Source organism: Zophobas morio, unplaced genomic scaffold, assembly GCF_036711695.1.
Source record: "Zophobas morio isolate AGI-343-1 ecotype UQ-CSIRO unplaced genomic scaffold, CSIRO_AGI_Zmor_V1 ptg000012l, whole genome shotgun sequence".
Lineage (NCBI taxonomy): Eukaryota > Metazoa > Arthropoda > Insecta > Coleoptera > Tenebrionidae > Zophobas > Zophobas morio.
The window spans coordinates 24,334,543-24,359,365 of NW_026972117.1; the positions used below are offsets into that span (position 1 = coordinate 24,334,543).

The following is a 24,823-nucleotide window of genomic DNA, read 5'->3' on the forward strand; positions in this document are numbered from 1 at the left end:
TTGAAGAAAAAGAAATTGATGCGTTAGAAATAGTTCGAAAATATGCTGCATTAAGACAACCAGCCGGCAAAAACATGTTAGGTAATCTACCAATAAACTATTGCAAAGTTTTTGGATTTAGAAAATGCCAAAGAATACCAAATTTTTGTTTAGTTCGGTCTAGCAAAATACGGCATAATGATTCTTTATGCCCGCTCATTATGCCCCGGGTATAACCGGTAGCTTTACGTTCACTAAATCATGAGTATAAAACAAACATTATAGACGAGTGAAAAATAAAACGTTTTTGTAAAACTCAGTATCTATACATATCGCACTGTGAGAGCAATACTCACGTAACTCAAAACCAGCGTGTTTTGAGTAATGGTGATCTAAAATTCCCAAGTTCGTATATATTATTTGTATCTTAAATACCAAAGGTTTGGAAATACATTATAGTCGTATTGTCAATCTATTATTAATCGTGTTTTTATTCCTTTAGAGTAGAACCTTCTACTCGTTACAGAAAACAAGAAATTTTGACTTACGTGACTATTGCACTGCTACACCATATCAAATATTTTGGCTTGCGTGTTAATAAATTGAATACAAGAGCAAACTAGCAACACATTGTAATGAAAAAAATATAACAAAACACAAAACGATCACAGTATTAATTCATTTAACATCTACACTGACGGGCAAAAAAAACCGGCCACCCTGAAAATTTTCACAAAACCACTTTAAAACTTAATTTAACTAGTGATCGTTATTTTATTAAAGAATCATTCACTATTGACACGCGTTGTACAAATTAGCACAAAAAAGAAGACAATTAAACGCAGAATTAAATTTAATTTAACGAAATAACAGAAACAGACCAAGTACGATATTTTCTTAAAAAAAAACAATAAAGGAGGCTGTTGTTGTAAATAGTGTTTTTCATCATTTGATTATAAGTTTGGCGATTAATAAACTTTTTCACGCGAAAATAATTCCGTTAACTCTTACAGACGTCTTTCAAAGTGTCGCTCTGTTTCTGTTATTTTGTTAAATTAAATTTAATTCTGCGTTTAATTGGCTTCTTTTTTTTGCTGATTTATACCTTATATGTCAATAGTGAATGGTTCTTTAATAAAATAACGATCACTAGTTAAATTAATAATTTTTTTCACTAGCAGCCATGACGCATGCAAATGTCGACTCATTTAGAGGTATCAAATTCAACTTTTGCGACCACCGGTTCAAAAAGAAAAATTGAGGTTATGTACGCAATGTTTGATGTGATTATTTCTTAAAAAATGAACAAATGTGTGCTACAAACATTACTTGAGTATACGCATGGTAGTTGGTAGACGGTAGAAGATAAAATGATTAACTCAGCGACAAGTATAAACGGTTTTCTTTGTGTTGAAGATTTAGATTAAGTTTGATTAGAAATCAAAACAAAATCATGTTGCGTCAAAAAATTGAACGTTTATTTTTTCAGTTTAGTGTCTTATGGTTTCTACTAGTGAAAAAAATAGTATATTAACCACGGTTGCAAAGCCACTTCTAGACCTCGCGCTTCAGAGCCCTCGACGCTGCGCGTCTCGGGTTCTAATTTGCGCTCGGTCTAGAATGCTTGGCTCTGCAACCTTGGCTAATAATATACTATTTAAAGCTTCGTTTTGCGAAATTTTTCAGGGTGGCCGTTATTTTTTCCCGGTCAGTGTACTGTGGCTAAATTGTTATAAAATGTGTTATAATTGTATTTAATTCGTTTTTTATACATAATTGATTCAGTCCATCGTATTTTTTTACGTATTGCTAAAGGACCTTCATAAATATTGTTTAATCATTTTCATTTAAGTCTGATACCGCCGTTGTCGTGATGTTCGGGAGTTGATTGACTATTATTTCCTGATATACTTCCTTTCTATACAAAGTTAGAAAATTCCATCGGAATTTTTGACAAATTTTAATTTTTTTATTTCGCTCTAATTAACTTTCAAAGCTTTCCTATTCAAAGAAAAATTGATTTCCATGTTTTCGGTCAATTCTTAACTATGTCAGAAGTCATTGTGCATTTGTTGTGTTCAGTTTGTACCTAAATTAGTAGGAGTATCAGATTATCAACATCGACTGAAATCTCATAGCTTCATAGCTTACGTGCATTTCACTTTAGTTTTGAGATACGGCAGTCTTGCATTAAGTGCACACGTAATGTTCGGAAATGCAATACTAACATTTTGATGAATTTGAGCATTACGCAACTATTAAAAACCGTTTATACTTACATATACTAAAACTACATTAACTTTTTTATGCATTAATGATAAATTTAAGAATTCGGCAAATTTTGACTTACGTGAGTATTGCTCTCACTGTGCGATATATTACATCTACTTAACCAGAACTACCTATAAAATGATGAAGAATATTGTGTAAAGAGAAAATATTGGGTTTTTGACAGATATTTAAATTTGCTTGCATTGAAGAGATTCAAAAACTGTATGATCTACTTATTACGTCAAAATGTCATATTATTGCGACAAAATCATAAGTATAAAAAGTCGTATTCAAAAGTGGATTGTTAAATTTTATTACAAATTGCCCTCATCCATAATTTTTCGACGGCTGACCAAAGCTCTTGGAGAGACTTTTGTCCATTTTTTGTTTCCCGAGCCTGGCTACTTTTATGTGTTTCGGACATTTCATACACCTAGAATACGAAACAATAGGACCCCGTCTCTGTCGATTTTTATTGTATAGATACTAATCTCGGAAACCACGCGACCGATTGTTTTCAAATTTTGGATCCAGGCGTCTGGTAAAACTTACGGTACAAAGTCAAGGCGTTATTCTTTAAATTATTTTAAGATTTTTTTATACTTGAATGATTTTCGAAAAGGCGCTTTGATTCGAAGATACAGACTTAAACCCTTTGGATTATTATTTACGGGGCCATTTGAAAACATTCGTGGTGGTAGTTATTTTCAGCAGTTTTTTAAGATTATAAGAATATTTACATATCATATGAATAACTAAAATATTGTTAAATAGAACCCCCCGAATTTTTGCCGCATGTTTAGTAAACACCCTATGTAATTATGTGTTATTAGGAGTAGGTATCGTGTATGTGGAAAACCGCTAGCCAAAATTTGTCGGATCATTCCCACCCACACTGTAATGCTTAATAAACACCATTTCAATTTCATGAAATAATATACTCGTGTTATGTGCTTTATGAATCCGCCTTGTTTTTGTTTACTTCTTTAGTCGCATAATACGCAGCTGCGTAAGCCTGACTTTGCAGATGAAAATTCCCCGGTTCGAAAATCAAGAACGGTAGCCTCATTTTTGTTTTAGTAATATTACACTGCATGTGTCAAAATGGACACACATACCCTTGCTGAAATGTTGATTCACATTCTCCAGTGGGAAAACTCAATAGAAACACAGGCATAGCCCTGACTTTATTAATGCATTCATATTTTTTAAGTAATTGTTAATCGAGTGTACACGTTTCCTATCAACGGTGGATAAGTGCGAACTAATCCTCCGCGCCAGACCAAATATAAACAAGGAAACAGTGTATGTTTGCCTAACATAATGCGTTCGAATCAAGCCAGCGACGGAATATAAGTAATTAGTTAATTACTAATTACATTATGATGCATTAATGAATTCATAAGAACAAGTTTATAATTATTTTCCTTACATTGCGATTGGTGTTATCTATATTGTTTTTTGTAAACAACTGGATTTATTTAATTGCACTTCAAAGGAGATGGAACTTTTGTTTAATAAAATAAGACCAATTTTTTACGTGATTGTGATTCACTCTGTTTTAAATTTTCTTTACGTGAAAATAAGTCGACTTGCTATTGTTGTAGTTATGATTACAACAAAAACGATGGTGTTTTTGCTGTCTTACTGGCTATGATAGCAGTGTACGAGTAGAAAGGTTATTTTTAGAGGGGACAATCCAAATACATAGCAGAATTCTTTTAATTTTAGCAAAGTATTGTAAAACGGTATGTTTCTATTTCAGTGTACCTATCGGACGAAACAAAATAATGATATAATATACACCCAAAATTTGACAACAATCAGTCCAGCAGGTTCGGAAATTATCTGTGTAATAAAAATCGACAGAGACGACAGACAACACGCAGACAGACAATTATATTAATGACTAATAACAGATATTCAATTGAAAAAGTTGACAAGTTGGCCTTGCTTTGTTGGAAGAAAATACGAAAAACGCATGTGTTTTATACATCGTCATCTATTAAATTTTAGGTTTATTGTAGACATGCTTCACAATGTTTGCAAAAAATTAAGGCCAATTTAATTACTTTTTCAAATGAAAATCCAATATATTTTTATGCAAAGTTAAAAACAATGCTACACCGTCGAACCACAGCACAGGCGAAAAACTCATTACGCTGCATTTTCAAATGAAATTTACTTAACAAGGTTTTGAAATGGTAGTAAATTTTTTTTGGACAATTTTAACGTCCCAATCTCCACTTACGAAAATCAATTTTATCTCGACTTAACGTTCCAAGTTCGTATGCATAATCCGTTCCTAAACATAATGAAAATCCAAGAAATAAAAACTTAGTTTAGTGAAACTGGAGAGGTTCACGTTATTGGTAGAATATAAATATAGATGCGTGCTTTTTGAGATTATCTTATTGACTGTTCTGATTTAGGACTACCTACACGTAAAAAATTATTTAGATAAGTTATGGAATAATGTTCCACTTTCGTAAAAATATACCTCTGATTCTCGTTGAGTCTTTTAAGAAATACTTTTTTTATTCATTATTCAAGACGCTTTTACTTCCCGAATGTAAGCTGAAAAGGTATTATAATGGGGTCATTTTGACGAACGTCTAATCTCATGTTTTCGTTATTTTTCACAGCATAATGTACGTCTTCCGGTTTCGTTTGTCTCTCATGTCATCATTCTGTTGATCTATTAGCGATTTTATGAGAGGGCTCGAAAATACCTACTATTACTGCCACAGGATCGTTAAAAATAATTTTTCTATCTATTTTCTGTCAGAATTTAGAAAAATATAAGTTTACGTCGCGACGCCAACGCCAATGTACCAAATTAAGCTTCCCCCTTGAAGCTAAAACCAATGGAATTTACAGAATTTCAATATATCTATCGATTTCCAAGACCGCGGAATTTTATCTGGGACACGCTATATATGAACAAGCACTAGAAGCAAAAATATTTATGAATTTTACGTGAAATTTAATATAAACTGAGAGTCAGCTTCTCCATGTAACAATATAAAGCTGCACGCTAAAGACTGTTATTATATTTACACAGCAGCGAAAACTTTACTGAACAAACACGAAATCTAAAAGTACTATACATTTTCATATACTGCTTCAGCAAAAGTTCTGTAAAATAACATTGCACATTTTTATTAGTGAAGTTTTAATAAAATATCTTTGTGTAATAAAGATACTTTGTGCTGCACGCTCGCATGTTTGACTAACAAACGTAATGAATCTAAATTTTCAAGCGCAGCGAGTTGTTTTTTCTCCAAATGTAGAATTTGCAAAAGTAAAATTAAAATAGTTTCGTACTGTGAAAGCGAATCAGGGTTAATTAAACCAGTTACTGCTAATAGTCGTATATTGTTTCAAATATTGCAGCAAAAATTTGAGTATAAGTGCAGGTATTTTAAATTGTTTGCACTGTTAAAGTTACAGTATACATTATTTTACTACTTATTCTGTCGCAAATTAACGATCTTGAGAAGTTTCAAAATACGGTGTGTGCAATTCTCTATTATTCAATGCTAACAGTGAAAATAGTGCTTCTCTTGCTTCCATAGAATGCATGATATTAATGTTTAAGAAATATTACGTCTGATCAATCAAAATTAGATGTAAAAAATAAATTTCTTTTTCATAATACTACTTCAGTACTTCATTCTAGGAGAATGTTTTCACTTAAATGTTTCTATTTTATTATGTGGCTAACTCTAACTCGAATTCCATAGAACTAATTTTACATAGGAAAATAAAAAAGTCGTAAACATGAGACTTTACACTTACCCTAATTACATTTCGTTTTATTACCAGAGTGCTACTGTGCATTGTAAATGCGGACGTTAACAACATGCACTTTATGTTGTTGCCATAGAAGGTTAAAGAAATCCCTACTATGTCCAGACGAAGAATGTGAGTGTTCTGCAGAAAGGGAAGATTGAAAAATAACGTTCTATCCTCTATGTTATGAGTAGTCAACTCCAGTTGGACAAAATGATACATTTTTAGAAACACTTGTAACTGTTGCTTTAGTTATTGTTTAATGTACTATGAACATATATCATAACAATGATAACCTACAATTAATAATGAAGCTCAGTCATGAAGAATGTTTTCAAGAATTGAAATGTAAGTAGTTGTCTTGCTTCTCTTCGCAGCAATCATTCCAAAAGTACAACAAACAATAAATAAATTATGTTGCACATGAACAAACAAAAATGCATCTCGATACACTAATCTTATCCACAGTGAGTATTTCTCTCATTAATTTTATAAATAAAAAATTAAACAAGTGAGCCCATATATGTAAAATATGTTAAAATTATTACTACCAAGAAGATGGCGTAATACACATACTGCTCGCAAAAGTTTAGAATATTTGCAACAATTTTTTGATAACGGATCATCAGTAGAGGTTTACAACCTGCATGGGCCTGCATGATCTCCTGATTTAACGCCATTTGATTTGTCTTGATTTGGGGAGTGCACAATTTGGATGAAATATTAACTAAATTGATACACATGATTAGAGAGCGGAAAATATGCAGCAAAATTTTGGGAAATATGATCATATGATATGCATCAAATTTATGCAAATATGCAGTAAATTTCTTAATATATGCAGAGACATGCAGTTGCATATGCTCCAAAAATAAAAAAAAAGCGTAATAACCGAACTAAATTTATTTACAAATTACAAATTACAGGTTTCTTGTGATTACCTTTTATTAAAAAAAAAAATACATAAATCATATTGTAAAATGTTTAATTAGATCTCACTGGTACATATATCACATTTTTAAAGATAAAATTTTTATACTAAAATATAAATATAGGTAAACAGAAAGAATTTAAAAATAGGAGTAATCGACTATTTAATTACTATTTTGGCAACAATTTATTTTTAAATATTTTTCGAAATATTCTAACAAAAAGTTTTTCAGGTGATTCTAAAGTATGTATTTGTAAATTAAAAAAATACGTCCACAGAATGATGTAAAAAAATAGTAGTAATCGACTATTTAATTACTATTTTGGCAACAATTTATTTAAATATTTTTCGAAATATTCTAACAAAAAGTTTTTCCGGTGATTCTAAAGTATATATTTGGAAATAGAAAAACTATATCCACAGATATAAAAATGCTTCGGTTTAGAGCAGGCGCGACAAAATACAGTTCCTTCTTGAAGAATAAGATCAGGAAAAGGTTTAATCCATAAATTAATTTGAGTTATCTTCGACATATTGACACACCTGTATCGCTTTAAATGCTTTCAATGCACACTCAAAATGAAAAATAATAGGATAACGTCCATACAACATACCATTAAAACACTTAAGTAACGAACAAAAATATTGGGAACGAACGGTATTTCCAAAAGTAATTAGGGCCCGAATTTACGTGGAAGGTTGGCTTAACACCCAGTGGTTTCTCCAAACTACCATAAAACCCAGACCTTTCCTAGTTATTTGAAACTCAGGACAATATTTGCAATATGATTAATGAAATTTCGTCTTTCTAGATAAATGCCAATTGAATGACAATAATTTTTTTTTCAAATTAGCACAAAAATCGATAAAAATGCAAAATATGCACCCGTTACGTGAAATATGCAGCAGAAGGCAAATATATGCAAATATGCAATTTTTTTATAGCTGCATTCATTTTTAATTAGCATGATTCGTTCACATATTAAATATCAAGACTTATATGCAAAAAATAAAGGATATGCAAATTTCATAAAATCCGCTCTCTACACATGATAATTGAATGTGAACAGACATTTTATTAGCATTTTATTATATTAGTATGTTGCAGAAGCTAACTAATAGCAGAAGTCAACTTGACGGAATCTATACTGATTTTCATTAAGTTTTTAACCAAATCCTGATCCCTGTTGGGTTGAGCTACCTATCAGGCGCGTCCCCAGGTTGCGGATAGGGGGAGTACCAGCATTGTCTGGAGAAAGGAGGTCTGGGGAGGGCGCACATAGCCCCCCGGAACTAAACACTCCTGGGGGTGGTGGAAGTTCGATCTGGATTTTCCCTTCTTCAGATATGTAGGTTAGGGCTGAGGGTTGTCTTGCCTGGACATGCCTTGGTGGTTGTCGGCGTAGACGGCCGCGAAGGCGGTTCAGAAAGACGAGCTGGAAATAAACGTGCCCTCCCGGGAATAAACCCCTGGGTGGGGTCGTCAAAACAGCCCCGCGGACAAGCTCCCGCGTGTTTGTGCCGTGCGTGGAGACCCGTAAGGTGGGATGAAGGAATCCTGGAGGTTGAGCCCACCTTGGTGCAGTGTGGTCACCAAGGCTGGACAACACGTCTCTTGGCCTGGATTTCCACCAAAACGGGAGGTCGAGACTAACCCATCTCAGATCAATCGGCTGCGTCGTCGGGTCAGACCGCCGACAGGGTGAGTCCTTGGAGGAAGTGTAATCTGAGCACGAGTAACCTCACTTGTTGAGGCTGCGTACTGCAGGATGAGCTTCCCTCCCACAGGACGAAATCAAAATCCAAGATTATGGATGAAAAATTAATTAAACCCACTGAGGAAGTGCCTTCGGGTGCACCTCAGATTGAAAACCCAGCCACTGTGGGATTGCAGCCTTCTAAGAGGAAGCGACTCTGCAGGACTGAGGTAAAAAGGCGGAGGAAGGTTCGCTTGCGAGTGCCGACTCGCCGAAACCGGGCCCATCTTCCTCCGGGATAAACCCCAAGGGAAAAGGGCAGGTTACAATAGCCAACTTTAAACAACCCGAGGGAAAAAAGACTTCAGGGTCAAAAAAGAGAGTGCGGTCTTCAACCTCTACACCTCCGGTAGCGCAAACGCAAAAGAGGATGAGGAGGCAGGAGACCACCTCTAAAGAACAGCTACAGGGAGGTAGCTGCAAGCCGTCTCCGTGTAGCTGTGATTGATGTACAGCATCCACTTGGTAAGCTGACTGCTGACCCGGTGGAGATGGTACAAAATGGCCTGATGGGAGCACTGGACAGACAACTTGAACAGTGCCTGGCATCGGAAAGACAAGCAGCCACTTTCAGGGGCATCAAGTACGTAGGGGAAGTTCTACGGATAACCTGTGAACACGAGATGTCTCGGGAATGGCTAAAACAAACAGTGCGCTCTCTAACACCCTTGTGGGAAGGCGCACAACTTAACGTGATCCCCTGGGCTGAGCTACCAAGGCTGGTGAGGGCGATCCTGTGGATACCGCGACTACCGGTGGATGCAGAGGTCGTACTTCGCCCCTTGGAAGGTCAAAACCAATGGACTCGCGTTAAAAAATGGCTTCTTTTCCATCACGAGGCCAAACCTGAGGCTGCCTCTCCAGGCAACCTCTTTGTGTTTGGTCTTGGGATGGATGAGGCCAAAACAATCAGGGAGAGAGAGGGCAGGATCAACTATATGCTGTCCTCTTTTAACCTGAAACTTAAGGAGAACGAGGCGTCGACTCAGGAAGGACAGACCCCTATGGAAAAGGCAGAAACTCCAGGGGATCAAGCCTCTACCAGTGGGGGCGGGCCCGCCTGAGACGTAATCCTCGTGTCTCCTAAGACAGGTATGAGATTTTTAGTTGCAGAGATGGCGCTGCAACAGATAAATTTTATCCAGATTAACCTGCAGTATTGTCGCACGGCGGGGACTGTTTTGTGTCGTCGCCTAGACAATATGCAGAACATTATAGCAATAATCCAAGAACTATGGATAGTAAAATCTAGGGTCGCGGGGTTGAGCAATTTAAATGGCACTGTTGTTTCAGGTACCACAATAGTATCTCCAAGGACATGTATTTACATTCTCAGGGATATTAAAGCCGTCCTCCTACCTCAGGTCAGCTCTAGGGATGTGACTGCGGTAAATGTTAAGTGAACATAGGAAGAGGCGAGGAGCAACTGGTAATAGCATCCTTGTACTTACCACAGGAAGCACATGAACCATGTCGAACATGGGAGATGGCGATGTAGGGAAGCAAAGATACTTATGAAAGAGGAAGAATAGCTGAATCTCTTTTGGCAACAAATCTAGAAATTCTCAACCGAGGCTGCGAACGAACTTTCGTAACATCGCGTCGTCAGTCAATAATAGGTATTACACTCGCTACATGGGATATCTCACAATATATAATGGAATGGCACGTCTCTAAAGAGGCGTCCGTGTCAGATCATTGATGGATTATTATCTATGTATACATTAAAATGTACAGACATAGAGACAAACACGTACAGCAAAGAAGAACTGGAAGACAGACTGTGGACCATTATCAACGACTCTCTAAAGTCAGCTTATAAGAAAAGTTACCCCCTAAAGAAGGAAGACTTGGACAAAGGTACACCATGGTGGAACCGAAGACTCACTCTACTTCAATCGGGACTAAGAAAACTTTTCAATAGAGCAAAAACACTAAGAAAACTGAAGACTGGGAAGCCTATAAAGAGAACCTGAAAGAGTTTAAGAAAGAATTAAGAAAGAGGAAACGGGAACCGTGGAGATCCTTCTGCAGAGACATAACGTCGACTGCTTCGGCCGCAAGGCTGAAGAGAGTTCTCTCGAAGGACCACACACATCAACTAGGTTTCCTAAAGAAAGAAGATGGCACTTTTACAGCCACCTTATAAGAATTCGCAGAACTTTTGCTGCAGACTATGTTTCCAGGCGGCACAAAGACTACCTCCCATTCCAAAAGGGATGTAGCCGATACTCAACCTTCCCGAAGGACTGTCACGGCAGCAAGACTGGAGTAGCCAGTTGACAGAAGTAAAGGTTATCTTTATACCTAAACCAGGACAACAAAATTACACTTTGGTTAAATCCTATAGACCAATTAGCTTAACATCATTCTTGCTGAAAACGCTAGAGGGACCTCTACATTTGAACGAATATGCCTACATTAGTCGCCTGCGTTGACAGTTGCGTTGATAAAAATTGAAAAACCCAAAGTTTAAAAAACGAAAAATTGAAAATCCAAAAAGTAAAAAGTCGAGAAATCTAAAAATCCAGACTTAGAAAAATCGAAAATTCCAGAACTAGAAAAATGGAAAAGAATAAATGCTAAAAATTTCCAAAACTGAAATATCAAAAAATTCAAAAATAGAAGAAAAATTGAAGAATCGAAAAACTCAAAAATCACAAAATTGTACGAAATATGCAAAAAGTGCGAAATTAAAACATTGAAAAATTGGGAAATCGAAAAGTCAAAAGAGTAAAGTCAAAAAATCGCAAACTTAATTGAAAAATCGAAAAATGGAAGAACTGAGAAACTGAAAAATCGAAACATTGGGAAGTTGAGAAATGGGAAAATCAAAAAATAGGTTAATGAAAAATCGCAAAACTGAAAATTTAGAAACGTCAAAATTTGAAAAATTAAAAAATATTGAAGACCTGAAAAATCGAAAGATTTAAAAATCTAAAAATTTAACACATTGAAAAATTAAAAATCGAAAAACTGAAAAATGAACAAATCCAGAAATCGAAACATCGAAAAATTCACAAACTGAGACATCGACAAATCGAAAAATCAAAATATCGACAAATCGAGGAGTCGAAAAGTCGAGAAGTCGAAAAATGGAAAAATTGAGAACCCGAAATAGTCGAAAATCGGAAAATCGAAAAGTTAAAACTGAAAAATTGATAAATCGAGAGACTGAGCAATCAAAACATCTAAACATTCCGCATCTCAAAAAATTGAAATCCCGAAAATTTAAAAATATAGAACAGAAAACTCAAGAAATAGAAAACTCTAGAATTTTAAAAATGAAAATCAAAAAATAAAAATCCGAAATATAAAACGGTCAAAAAATTGAAAAATCGAAAGTTTAAGAAACTAAAACTCAAAATACAAAAAATAAAAAGTCGAAAAAACGAAATAATGAAAAATCCCAAAACTGAAAGAAAATCCATAAATTGAGAAATTAAAAAATTAGAAAATTAGGAAATCGAAAAACCAAGAAAGCAAAGTCGAAAATTCGAGGAACTGCAGAAATGAAAAATCAAAACTTTAAGAAGCCGAGAAGTGGGAAAATCAAAAATAAATTAATTGATAAATCGGAAAACTGAAAATTTAGCAACGTCAAAATTTGAAAAATTGAAAAATAGAAATACTGAAGAACTGAAAAATCAAAAAATCGAAAAATCTAAAATTTAAAACATTGAACAATTAAAATATCGCAAAATTGAAAAATCAAGAAATCCAAATATCAAAAGAACATAAATTATAAATTTAGTTTTCTTTATACATAATACGATTACTTAAGAACATATTTCACATCGTAATTTCTTGTAGAAAAGTAAGGATTTTACAATTTAGCTCCGCCCCTCGGCTTACGACGAATAAAAAAAGTCATCAGAATTGAGATAGGGTGGGTGGGCGGGGCTTATATTTCGCCATTTTTTTTATAAACTTAGCCATTTTTTGATAACAAAAAACTTAGAACATGGTTAAAATTGTACATTTTTACATGGAAATATGCATTTTGCAATTCTGTGGCGGAGCCTATTTGCAAAATCTATATTTCCTTATACAAATTTTTCATTTTAAGGATGTTTTAAGTTTCATCTTGTGTGAAAGTCTACAAATATGAAAACAAAAAGGCTACTATTTGATAATATAAGACTGATTTTCGCACTTTTGTCATTTTCTAGCATTTTTCAACTATTTCCGAAAACCAGTTGAAACATTTTCTTGTAGATTTCGATATACAGAAGTCATTATTTTCGGACCCGTTTCTTGGAAATTCCTACCGTTTTTCCAAAATCGCTAATTGAAATACAGCAATTTTCACAGTTTCGTCAAATAGCAGAGTATAAAAATTTTGTACGTAGATTAAAAAGGAATATATAATTGTTTCAAGAATGTACTTTGTAGTTTTTATATATTTTCAGAAATGATTAAAATTTGTTAGTTTGGGACAATAGAAAAGTCAGGACAGGTCAGGTCACGTTAGGCCAAGTCAGGTCAGGTGCATGAAATAAGAAATGAATTTTACAACAAGTACTTAGATAACAAAAAAAGTTACGATTAGCGTTTTTTTTTACTTATTTTCACATCCTAGATTCTACCTTATTATTAGTTATTATTATCAACGCAATTGTCGCCTACATCCAAGGGGATCCACGGATACGGCCTTACACACAGTTGTAAACCGTATAGAGTGGACGATGGAGAACAAACTCTCCACCTTAGATAGTTCTTGGATATTAAAGGAGCGTTCGATAAAACGACCTTCAAAAGCATAGAATTAGCTCTAAAAGAACACGACGTTATGGTTTGAAGCATCCGATATTTTTGAGCTTTTTAATTTTACGAGTAAATTTTCAGACCGGATATCCGATCGGTTTAATATGCAGAGACGAAGCTGTCAGTGCTGAACTAAGAGACAGCCTTTTTTCAAATTCAAAAGGAGACAAGAATCTTCATTGCGATTTGAAGTACTCGATTCTTTAGAGTTTTCTAATTCTATAAATTGGATACTCGATCGGTTTAGTATGTAGGGACGAATATCGGAAGAATATTTGTGAATTAAAAACGAGCCTTTTTTCTGGTTTAACGAAACATAACTCCAAAACGGCACAAGGATTCGCGTTGCAATTTGAAGCCTTTCATTACTTAAAGCTTTCTAGTTCTATGGGCAATTTTTCAAATCGGATATACAATCTGCTTGGTATAGAGAAACGGACATACATATAGAACGGATGTCACTTGGGATTTAAGAAATAGCTTTTTTCAAATTTGATCAATTACAACTCTAAAAGGGCACAAGAATCCACACTACAGTTCCAAGTATTCGATTCTTCGGATTTTTATAATTCTATATGAAAGATGTCATTTGTGAGTTAAAAGAGAGACTCTTTCAAATTTGACAAAACATATCTCTAAAACGGTGCAAAAATCCACATTGTGGTTTGAATCATTCGATTTTTTGGAGCTTTCTTAATTAAAACGAGTTGCAAGCACTAAAGATCTTGGGACAAAATTCGATCAAAAATTAATTTTTGACCAACATGTTTCAGATATTATTGGGAAATCCTATATTTCGTATTCCTTGCATACAACGTTCTCATGTGGTTGGTTCTTCGTGTACCAGCTCTATTGTGATCACTTAAAGCAGGTTAGAAAAAATTCTACATTTTTTATCGTTTTTTATAGATGGCTAGATAGATAGATAGATAGCACTGCTTATAACTATTAGTCAAAAATAATCTACAAATTTTACTTCCACTAAACCACGAAGATCAACGAAGACAAATAAAGAGCAGAGGATTTCCCGATTTTGTTATTCTCAAAGATTTAAATTTAGAAGCCTGATATTCGTCGAACAACCTCTGCTTTTTTCCACTTTGACGTAAAAGTTAATAAAAGCCAGAAAAATAATTACTTTTTCCTCGTTAAGAGGTCTATTTTGTAACTCTCAACGATCTCGCTAGAGCATCGTTAGCTTACGATAATCGTTTCCATAACGATTTTGGTACCGATGGCGATTTTGTAACAACTATCGTCTCGTTAGATAGCGATCGCATCGTTAGAATGTCATCGTTCCGGAACGATAGGTTTCAGTTGACCGTTAAAAGTGTCAGAACACGTTAGAAAAATATTTATACAATGGAGAGGAACGTTTTGGTGCAAATATTGGTAGAAGTAGAGAGAAGGTAAGTGTAATTAATGTATTTTTGGATTAGGTTATTATATATTTTTTTTTACTGCAGGGACAGAATGAGAAATTTGTCTCGGTTTTTAAGAGATGTAAACGACCCCTTCTTCGTTCCAGAAGAATCCTTTAGGAAGACCTACCGACTGTCAAGGCAAGCGGCAAGGGATGTATTTCAAGAAATACTGCCGCGAATGGAACGAGGAAGGAGGGCAACAAGAACTCCGTCAGTTGTAAGATTTATGGTTTCCTTACATTTCTTTGCCCAAGGAAGTTACCAAAAATCTGTGGGCAAAGATCAACACTGCGCCGTCTCGCAAAGTGTAGTCAGCAAATCTCTGAAGGAGGTAACAAACCTTTTAGTGGAAATTGCTCCAAGATACATACAGTTTCCCAGAGATATGCAAGAGGCTGTCGCCGTGAAAGCGGGATTTTACGAAAAATTTGGGTTTCCCGGTATAGAGGGATGCATTGACGGAACTCATATTCTTATTTTTCCCCCTCCTGCAGAACATCCTGTTCATCCTGGCAGAGTGTATGTGAACAGAAAGAACAGTCATTCCATAAACTGTCAGCTAATATGCGACTCTAATTTGAAAATTTTAAATATCAACGCTCGTTTTCCCGGGTCAGTTCACGACAGTGCCGTTTGGATGATGAGTAATGTTAAGGAAATTATGAGAAACAACCATATGCAGGGCGATAGAACAACATGGCTTTTAGGAGATTCAGGGTATCCTTTAGCACCGTTTCTTTTGACCCCTATCATTGGAGCTGAAGATAATACACCAGAGGGCCGTTACAACAAAGCACATATTCGTGCGAGGAACTGTGTTGAACGTTGTATTGGTCTGCTGAAATCATATTTTAGGTGTTTGCTCAAAGACAGAGTTCTGCACTATTCACCAGAAGTTGCAGGGAAAATTATATACTCATGTGCTGTTTTACACAATATCTTACGGATAAGAAATATTGAAAATGACGAAATCAACATTGTCTATGACAATGAGAACTACAATAATGAAGAACTGGAATATGAAGAACACAATTTACTGCATGAAGGGCGCATCACAAGAAATAATTTAATACTACAACATTTTCAATAATATATTTATTTTTTTAAAACAAAATAATTAAACTATTAAACAGAATTGTCCAAAACATCAAAATTTACACTAGGATATTTTAATTTAAATTTCATTTCGTTTAATAACACTTCCCGCTTTTTTAACTCAACCAATTTTTTTAAGTTGTTATTAATTTCTTCTAAAGTTCCGTCATTTTTTTCCAGGACTGATTTTAGTGACGAACTCAACGTTTTATTTTTATATTTTTTTTTTGGGACGGGTTTATCTTTGGATGTCGAAGGAATGACGTTGGGTGGGGCAGCAGGAGGTGTATCGTAGGCAGGTATGGGAAAAGTATCGGTTTCAATGGGATCACCGGGATCATCAAAGTCTACACTGTTCTCACTGCCATGACCTAGGACTTTATTAAAAAAATGTAATTAAATATTGAAAGAACGCTGTTGTAAAGGATACAGATACATAATACGATTACGACTCCAAAGTATTACTGCCCATTCACAATGGACATAAGGCATAACAAGTACATAAAGCTTACATAAATATATAAAGTTGAAACGATGGAAAACGTATACGCAAACGTATTCACAGTGGACGAACTTAATTCTTATGCTTATGAACGTTTTATGTAATCCTTGTGTGCGTACACAAAGTTGAAATAAGTTCAACTTTGTGCACAGATTATGTCAAAATTATGTTAAAATCTAGGGACTTTTCAATGCTGCTATTGAATTCCCTTTAACAGGTGGCACTTGGTACTTCACAGCCTATGCTTAGCCGGCAGTTATTCTGTTCTGCGTTTGCGCAGTTTAACAATTCTTACAGAGTTCACTCTGTCCACTGTGAACGTACATAAGCATAACCCAGACACAAACCAAAAACGTAAATTATGTTATGCTCTCGTTCTTATGCCTTATGTCAATTGTGAATGGGCAGTTAGAAGATAATGTTCTAAAAACTACTTAACCAATCAAAACACTATATGCACTATTATCTTTAGCTGAACTATACCAAAAAAATTTTTCCACATGAACTCGTGCCATATTTTTCACGAATAATGTGTCTTTGTTTTATTATTCAACATTTTTCAAACAAATATTTCTTATACTTACATTGTGGTACACCTAATTCAGGTAACGAAACCAACCCCGCAACAACGACTTTCCCCGTAATACCTAGGAGTCGCTGCTCCAGGTCTGTTAAAGTACCTGCAGCAGCTTCTCCACCTCCAGTTCCTCTTTCATACAGTCGTAAATTCCTCGCCTTCTTCCTAACATTAAATTTCCAATCTGCAAATCTCTGGAACACAGTGAAATTTACTTGGGTACCAGACATACGTAACATTATAATTAGATTGCCCTATGTTATATTCTTGGTGTTGTACTAAAAAATACAGAGGTGATGGTTTATAGTGTAACAGTATTTATAAACATAAAACTTCTCAGTTCTCATAATTGACTGATAATGAGTAAACACTATGTTCACTTCATCTAAAACAAGGGTAGGTGTTGGTGTAAGCAGAATAATTGCTAAGTGTAGCATAAATTATAGTAAAGTACACATTTTTAAAAATAGTGTTTGGGTGATTAACTGATTAATTACACATACCTCTCTCCACTGCTTAACACTTTTCTGTGGTCCTCCCACAGAATTGAGTTTGGCCACCAACCCTTCCCAGATCTTTTCCAAAAGATCTGGCTTGTCTGCCACGAACTTTTGGGCCCTAAAATCGGCGTTACTCTCTAACTCGTGGACATAGAGCTCGTATTGCTGTTGGGTGATACGCTGGGCCCTTTTACGTTTGTCCATTGCTTCTGTGAACGTATTGTAAACTGAATTTCGTGTTAGTGTGATTATTTTGATGTTTTTCTTTCATAATTATTGTTTACTTACATGCTATAAGTTATAACTTCACAAAATTTTACTAACTTTCAAAACAAATGTCACACAGAGAACAGCGTAATCGACAGCCTACACAAATTCAAATACTACCGATTCTAAAAACATTAGATTCATCGTTCCGCTAACGATTTCAAAGCTTTACGATTACGATAGTGTTTATAAAATTGGAAATTTTTACAATCTCGCTAAACTGATTTTACGATTGCTTCTAACGATTATCGTTTGGGAACGAGATCGTTCTGGAGCGATAAATTACAAAATAGACCCCTAAATCTACTAACTTTGATTGTTCAACTATCCTTTAACAATTAATGCGCTCTTACACCTCTAATTTCACTAATTACATCTTTTATAATAGCTCCATATTTTATCCGCTTACAACTAACTTACAAATCAAACTGTTCGTATCGTACAATTATGTTTAAACATAATGGAAGAAAATATATATTTTCAAATTTTGTTATAATGTTTGCTAATAAGTTCTTCGTTTTTTTCGTAATTATGTACAATCTAACCAAAACTTTATATCATCCCTTTGTTTTAGCTAAACTGAAATACTCTTGTTTAATTTAACAGCAGTCGTCACAGCAAATAGCCTTAGTTAGAATTCAGAGGAAGTTTTAAAGTTTTTTTCATTTAACCGTGATGGAATATATCCAGAGAGCTTACCGATATGGCACATCTTATTCAACGTTACCAGATGTTGTCACTTTCCTGTCGGAGAGATATTCTCTGTGTAAACTTTCTCTCAAGATTGATTTCTGATAAAATAAATTGTGCAGCTCTTCTTGGTAATATAAGTTTTAATGTGGCACGACTCTCTTCAAGTTACGTAAACACAAATATCCCAAGAGACGTTAAATTATATTTTTTGCAATTTTTTTACTTGTGTCAAATCAGGTACTTGTGTTATTAAACTATATTTTATTACATTACTTATGTTCCTGTTGGACAAGTAAACTTAAATTACTTAAGATACATATAACATTTCTTATATGGGTTGTTCCTCAAACATCCATTATGGAAAAATGGATCATTTTAATGCAGTTCTTTAAGTCTTAAAGTGTCGTTGTTTTCTGTTAACATATAAGATGAAAATTTTGCAGTTCATATTTCAAAATGTTCCATAATTGTTAAAACTAGTATTTATAATAATTGACCTTAATAGCAGGTATCTAAAGTAATTTACATTTCACGACAGATGTTTCATCCCATTTACTGAAAAAGTGTGTGTTAAACGACTTTCTTAAGTTCTGGCTACAGGTGTTCTATGCTCGTTTTTTTTTCTATTTCAAGTAAAAAAGTCGGTGTTGCTTTTTATAAATAGATATGGTGTCATTTTGCTACAACAATATGAAGAAACTTTTGCCCCCTTTATTATTGCTTGTGACGTGACTACATTTTTGATAAAATATCAAAGATCAAAGTTTTAATTAGGTCAGAACAAAAAACCGGAGAAGCCATTAATTTTTCTGCCAGGGCGAAGAGCGCAGTATGACAGAATTACCTGATCTTTAAAAGGTTTGATGTTTCGGTTCATTTATTTTTAAAAATAAATCAAGACTCTGTCAGACAACAAAAAGAACGAAAACAGAAATTAGAAGTAACATTTTAAAAGCATCAGGCGAATGGCACGCGTCAGCTTCCCTTAGCTTACCGCCTATGCCGTTCTAGTTTATCGTCGGATCCCTTCTTTCCACTCTCCAGCTGTCATGTCTCCGGCCGCACACAATGTGGAAACAAAATTAGTAAACCCTCAGGTAAAATTGCTCCCAAATTCACGATATTCTATTAAATCCTCATCAAGAATCATCCGAGCCCATCAAAATATGTTCTAACGCAATTCCCTCCCGATATATTTGGCGCCCTCGGGGAGTCCGTAATACGCCAGCCTCCGGCAAGAATTAAAGTCGCTTTTAATATGCAAAAATGTAATTCTTTTAACAATAAAACCATGAATTTTTAATCAAAACGGTGGATTCTGAGGGAAGTTAGTCACGCGACATGGACGACTTCTAATGACGGGACATTTCTCAGAAATTCATTTATTTTATTTTGATTAAAGTTGTCTTAACGCTCAATCGATAGCGAGTGTCTAACCTGAGTTTCCACTTAACTTGATACATTTCAGAGGATTTATGTTGGTGGTTATTACAAAGCCCCTGCTATCAAGAGGGTTGGAACTAATTATGTCAACCGCTTTGCGGAAGAATAGATTTTAATGATAATATGTAATACCACGCAGTTATTAACCCTATCAGCGAAATGATGAATATTTCATTTGTTGCTCATTATTCATTTCCCTTACGTACCGTTTCGGGGAATTCTACGAAAGTACTTCGTCACTTTCGGAACGGATCCAATTATGAATTTTCCGCATTGCCAAGCATTTCCCGATAACTGCCCTCCGGTGATATTTTTCAATTTTAAAGGAAGAGGGTCAGTGGCGGCTCTTGAGATTATGTAGCTGGGTAAAAGCTGCAAATCGGGTTTGAAACGTTGCAAAAATTTAAAGACAATAAATATATCCCAAGGGGATATTGAGCGGATTTTTTTTATTGCAATAATTTAACATTTTATTGTTCACTAATAATAATTTGCTTGGATTTATTGAATTTTATGTTTTAATGGTTTTAATACCAATTCGGACTCAAGGGATAATCGTACAAAATTTAAAAATATGCCAGTAATTTAACTTTTAATAAATATAAAATGGAAGAATTTTGCTTCATTTTACTTAATTAAGAATTGTTAAATAAATCTCAGTAATTTAGCGCCCTCTAAAATTCCGTCATGAATAAATTCCACTTTTAAGTATCGTAAAACTTTGCAGATTTACAGATCAAACTGATATTTTAACAAATTTTAATTTTCAGTCTCTTCGAGGTGTTTTCGTTATACTTACTTACAAATGGAAAACACACAGGAAACTAAAGCCGAAACTATCAGACCGATTGTTGTTAAATTTCAGATGTATGCTACGAATATGGTGTAGATCTTAAAACGCTAACCAAAATTTGTCTAATCATCCCCACCAATAATCTGATGACGTCATCACAAAGTTTTGCTTAGTAATAATATAAATTTTATAAAAATACCACACTCATACTTGTGGTTGATGAATTTGACTTGATTTTGTTTATTATTATTATACCTCCTATTATTCAATTTTTCTCGTAATAAAGCTGGCAATAATCATACAAAATATGGACCAAATCTCCAATATATACATTGTACTTACCTATACTTTAGCAGTCCATACAATTCTTTACTTCAAATCAATTTTCGAAGAAGCTGAATTTGTTAGAATTGTACTTCAGGGAGTGTAAATATCCTTGAACCAGTGTTTTTTTTTTGTTTTAAGAAAGTTTCGTTTTTCGTTAATTACAAAATGGGAAAAAATAATTATTTACATTCAAAAAATTAGGCAAGAACATGAAGAAACAATCGTAAATTATCATCTCCGCCTCCTGTTCTGAGTTTGTGGTTTCCTAGAATAATGCGTTTGAATGATATTTCGGTGTTTATCGTTGTTGTGAGTGGCAGTTTATTTCGAATTGCTTATGGTTATAACTCATAAAAGTTAACGCATGGGGCAATTTATTTTACTGATTACATCAACAATAACTCATCCGAATTTCCAAAAATCTTGGGAATATAGTAGTGTTATTGTTAGTACAGGGTTTCTATACATGATTATAGGATCGCAGTAGGTCATGTAAACGTGCCGCCTCTCAGATTTAACTGTACGGCGATCCGTACTAAGTGCCCAAGGACGTATGACAAAGATTTTACATGGATCACGTATAACTGGTTGCCTAAACGCTTCATATGTTTTTAAAAAATAAAACTAACTCATTACGATAAAAAGAAACAAATTTATTGCGGTTAAGGGGATGTTTGCTAAAAGAAAACTGTCGGATTTTTAATTTTGCCGTGTTATTGCCTTCACAAGAAGTTTGCGTGTAGAAAAATAAAGACGAGAAGTAGTGGTAGGCTGGTTGAAACTCAGGAAAGCTGGGGTGTAATTTATGACACCCATAATCTCTGGTAACAGTTCGGCACCCGCTTGTCGTGTATTATATATACAGTTCAATTTTCATATACGAAAAAAGACCACAAGAAATTAATAACAAATAAAAATCTGAATATGTACAAAAATGAACATCGAAAAATTAAGACAACAAATAGTAAGTCCAAGCAATTATAATCTAATTGGGAAACTGATTGATTTACAACAAAAAAAGCACTCAGCCGAATAATTATAAATGCAGTTATTTTTCGGACACACAACAATCACTTTCGCAACACTTAAAAAGATTTGTGGCAAGTAAAAGAAAATCAATTTTAAGTGTCCAAATGGCTCTACTGAGTGTGTCCCTATACTGAAATGCAACGAGAAAATCACCAATTTCTGCATCAGTACGTACCTATATGTCATGATGTAATGCAAATTATAAAATAAACTAGAGAATAATAATTTGTTTCGTTTTTATTTATGCGTATTTATAAATATACCCAATTGTTTTACTTAAAACTAAGTACTTCAATTATTTGGTTTACATATTTCAATTATAACTGGTTCCCTAGCTGGTTAGTATCGGCTAAGTTCAAACTAAAGTGGTATAGAAACTACCTGTGTATACTGAATGGTTATCCGGCTAATTATAAGGTTTATGGTAATCTTTTATTCAACAAAATAAAATTCTTTCAGGTAATACACTTTGATCTTTGACAAAAAGTCGAGAAGCAATAGGATTGGTGATTATATAAAGTAACAATAATAAAATTTATATTAGTAACATTGGCTTACACTTTATGTAAGTGTATAAAAACAGCGGCTGGTCTAAAAAACAGTAATATTTATATGTACCTACAGAAATTAGGGAATAAAAGCATAATAATAGTAAAACTAATCAAATGATGATTAAACTGCATTTTTTGTCTGTAGTTTTAGCAGGTTTTTGACATAATAATTCTGATAAAAGTTTTTTCCACTTTTTCGTGGCTTTGAAAGTGGAATCTTCGACTTTCGTCCTATTTCAAAATATACTCTTTATATATTTCAGTGGTCACGAGTTCGCTAACTACACTGAAGTAAATTTATGCAAAGATTAAATTTGTCACCGAAAAGATGTCGGAAGTAATAAATTATTCCATCGGTCCAAGAACGTTCGGTGGGTGTTATACCCCGATCCGAGAGAGACCGCAGTAAGAGACAGCAAATGGAACGGATAAAATAAAGCTTCAAACATGATCACTTTTAAATCAAAATTATGAAGTTTTATGAATCGATTTTTTTTTTTCTTTTTGAAATATCATAGTAAACACTTCAAAGAATGTCCATGACTTACTTTAATGTGAATTTTATAACTATGATCGGCACAGTCGGACCTAATATTAGTGTGATTTTGAACATATTTGCGATTTTATTAGAGCAAAACAGGTCATTTTTTCTCCAATTTTATAAGTTCCGGACACTAATAGCATATCAAAGATATTGTAAAAAAAAAAATTTAGTTCAGATTCCAACTAGTTGTCTAGTATTTGTGAAACAAAATCTACTGTAAATTCACTGAAAACTAAACCCATTACATCACCTTAAGCATCACAGTAAATGTTAAAAATGTCCATCATTCTGTTCAAGACACATGTTCACTCTATTTTTAATTTCAAAAATGTTCTGTAACATCCTTTCGTTAATACTTTGGACCCGTTGTTCAATTGCTCAATTCTGCTCAAGTCGTTTCAAATCAACAATGCCCTCAGGTGAAGTCTACCACGAGATTTCTCTTTGTGGATACTGCCAGTTCGAACAAATCTGTTGATTACATCTTTAATCTGGGCCTTTAACGATGTTTCTTGAATTATTAAATCACGGTATTTGGACAGATATTCTTGCTCACAAGCGGTTACAGAATACACAAACTCTTCGTTTATGAAGTCCCATTGCGATAAAAAGACATAATGATGCATAGTCACGGGCATAATTTCGGCGAAGCGGGATTTTTGAAAGCCATGGCCAACTACGCTATTAGAATCATTTATAAAAGCCTCCACCTATCCAAACTAGTATATGTGTCTTACAAGAATATTGATGACATCATCACAAAATTTTGTAATGGAAAAATTCACTTGAAACATGCCAATAGCATCCTTATTGACCTTTAATTTACTACACACAATTTAACTTATAAGGGTTATTATAAAAAAAAAAACAAATTCGCAAAATCAAATTGTATAAATTTTTGGATAAGTATGTACTTCAGGGGCGAGGAAAGTTTTTATTATTAATAATTATTAACTGAATTATTACGATTAGTTGGCATAGATCTAAATTCGGAAAAAGTAAAATTTTTAGAAAAAAAATACCCGCTGAGAAGCTATCTAAAAAACGTCAATTTAAGCCCGATTAGATATAAAAAAAAGTTTTTTATACATAAATAAAAGCTTGAGCTACTAAAAAGTGAAAAACATTTCATGACTCAATGTAAAAAAATGTAATTTTACCGTATAAATGTAATAATTAAATATTAGCCATATTAAAGAAGTGATTTTGATTTGACTTCGAAACTACTGGAACGATTGTTGTCAAATTTCATTCGTATTTTAGAAATATCGTGTCTAACCAAAATTTGTCTAATCATCTCGACCAATAATGTGACGACGTCATTTAAAAATTTTGCGTAGCAAATGTTATTTAAATTTTATAAAATAACATACTTGTAGCTAATGAATCCACCTTGATTTTGTTTGTTATTGTTATAATTTTTATTTTTTAATACTTCTTCTTTGTAGAATTATCAAAATAACAGTTACTTGCCTAAAATAATATGCACAGCGTTTTACTCCATTGTAGCTTAAAATTATGTACTTAGAATTTTCATCTGTTTTAAGGAAACAAAATCAAACAAATTTCATTTTCTGT

The 24,823-nt window shown here is 34.0% G+C and overlaps 2 protein-coding genes across 2 annotated transcripts; one reads left to right on the forward strand and one right to left on the reverse strand.

The window, feature by feature from the left end:
- Positions 1 to 14,780: 14,780 nt before the first annotated feature.
- Positions 14,781 to 16,014, forward strand: LOC135128237 (putative nuclease HARBI1). Its single transcript, XM_064055135.1, has 2 exons — positions 14,781 to 14,909; positions 14,967 to 16,014. The coding sequence occupies exons 1-2, from the start codon at positions 14,863 to 14,865 to the stop codon at positions 16,012 to 16,014; spliced, it is 1,095 nt and encodes a 364-aa protein (XP_063911205.1). The 5' UTR covers positions 14,781 to 14,862.
- Positions 16,015 to 16,777: 763 nt separating this feature from the next.
- On the reverse strand, positions 16,778 to 17,918 carry LOC135128238 (uncharacterized). The gene is made up of 4 exons (XM_064055136.1): positions 17,887 to 17,918; positions 17,602 to 17,807; positions 17,106 to 17,292; positions 16,778 to 16,833 (listed from the first exon to the last, which is right to left on the reverse strand). The coding sequence occupies exons 2-4, from the start codon at positions 17,800 to 17,802 to the stop codon at positions 16,778 to 16,780; spliced, it is 444 nt and encodes a 147-aa protein (XP_063911206.1). The 5' UTR covers positions 17,803 to 17,807; positions 17,887 to 17,918.
- Between the last annotated feature and the right edge of the window lie 6,905 nt (positions 17,919 to 24,823).

Bases quoted from the DNA above. Each gene is read 5' to 3' on its own strand.
- LOC135128237 (XM_064055135.1), top strand. From the start codon at position 14,863: ATGGAGAGGAACGTTTTGGTGCAAATATTGGTAGAAGTAGAGAGAAG. The intron at 14,910-14,966 runs GTAAGTGTAATT...TTTTTACTGCAG, and splicing joins TTGGTAGAAGTAGAGAGAAG to GGACAGAATGAGAAATTTGT.
- LOC135128238 (XM_064055136.1), bottom strand. From the start codon at position 17,802: ATGGACAAACGTAAAAGGGCCCAGCGTATCACCCAACAGCAATACGAG. The intron at 17,293-17,601 runs GTATGTGTAATT...ACTGTGTTCCAG, and splicing joins GTGTTAAGCAGTGGAGAGAG to AGATTTGCAGATTGGAAATT. The intron at 16,834-17,105 runs GTAAGTATAAGA...GTACGTTCACAG, and splicing joins TGAATTAGGTGTACCACAAT to TGGACAGAGTGAACTCTGTA.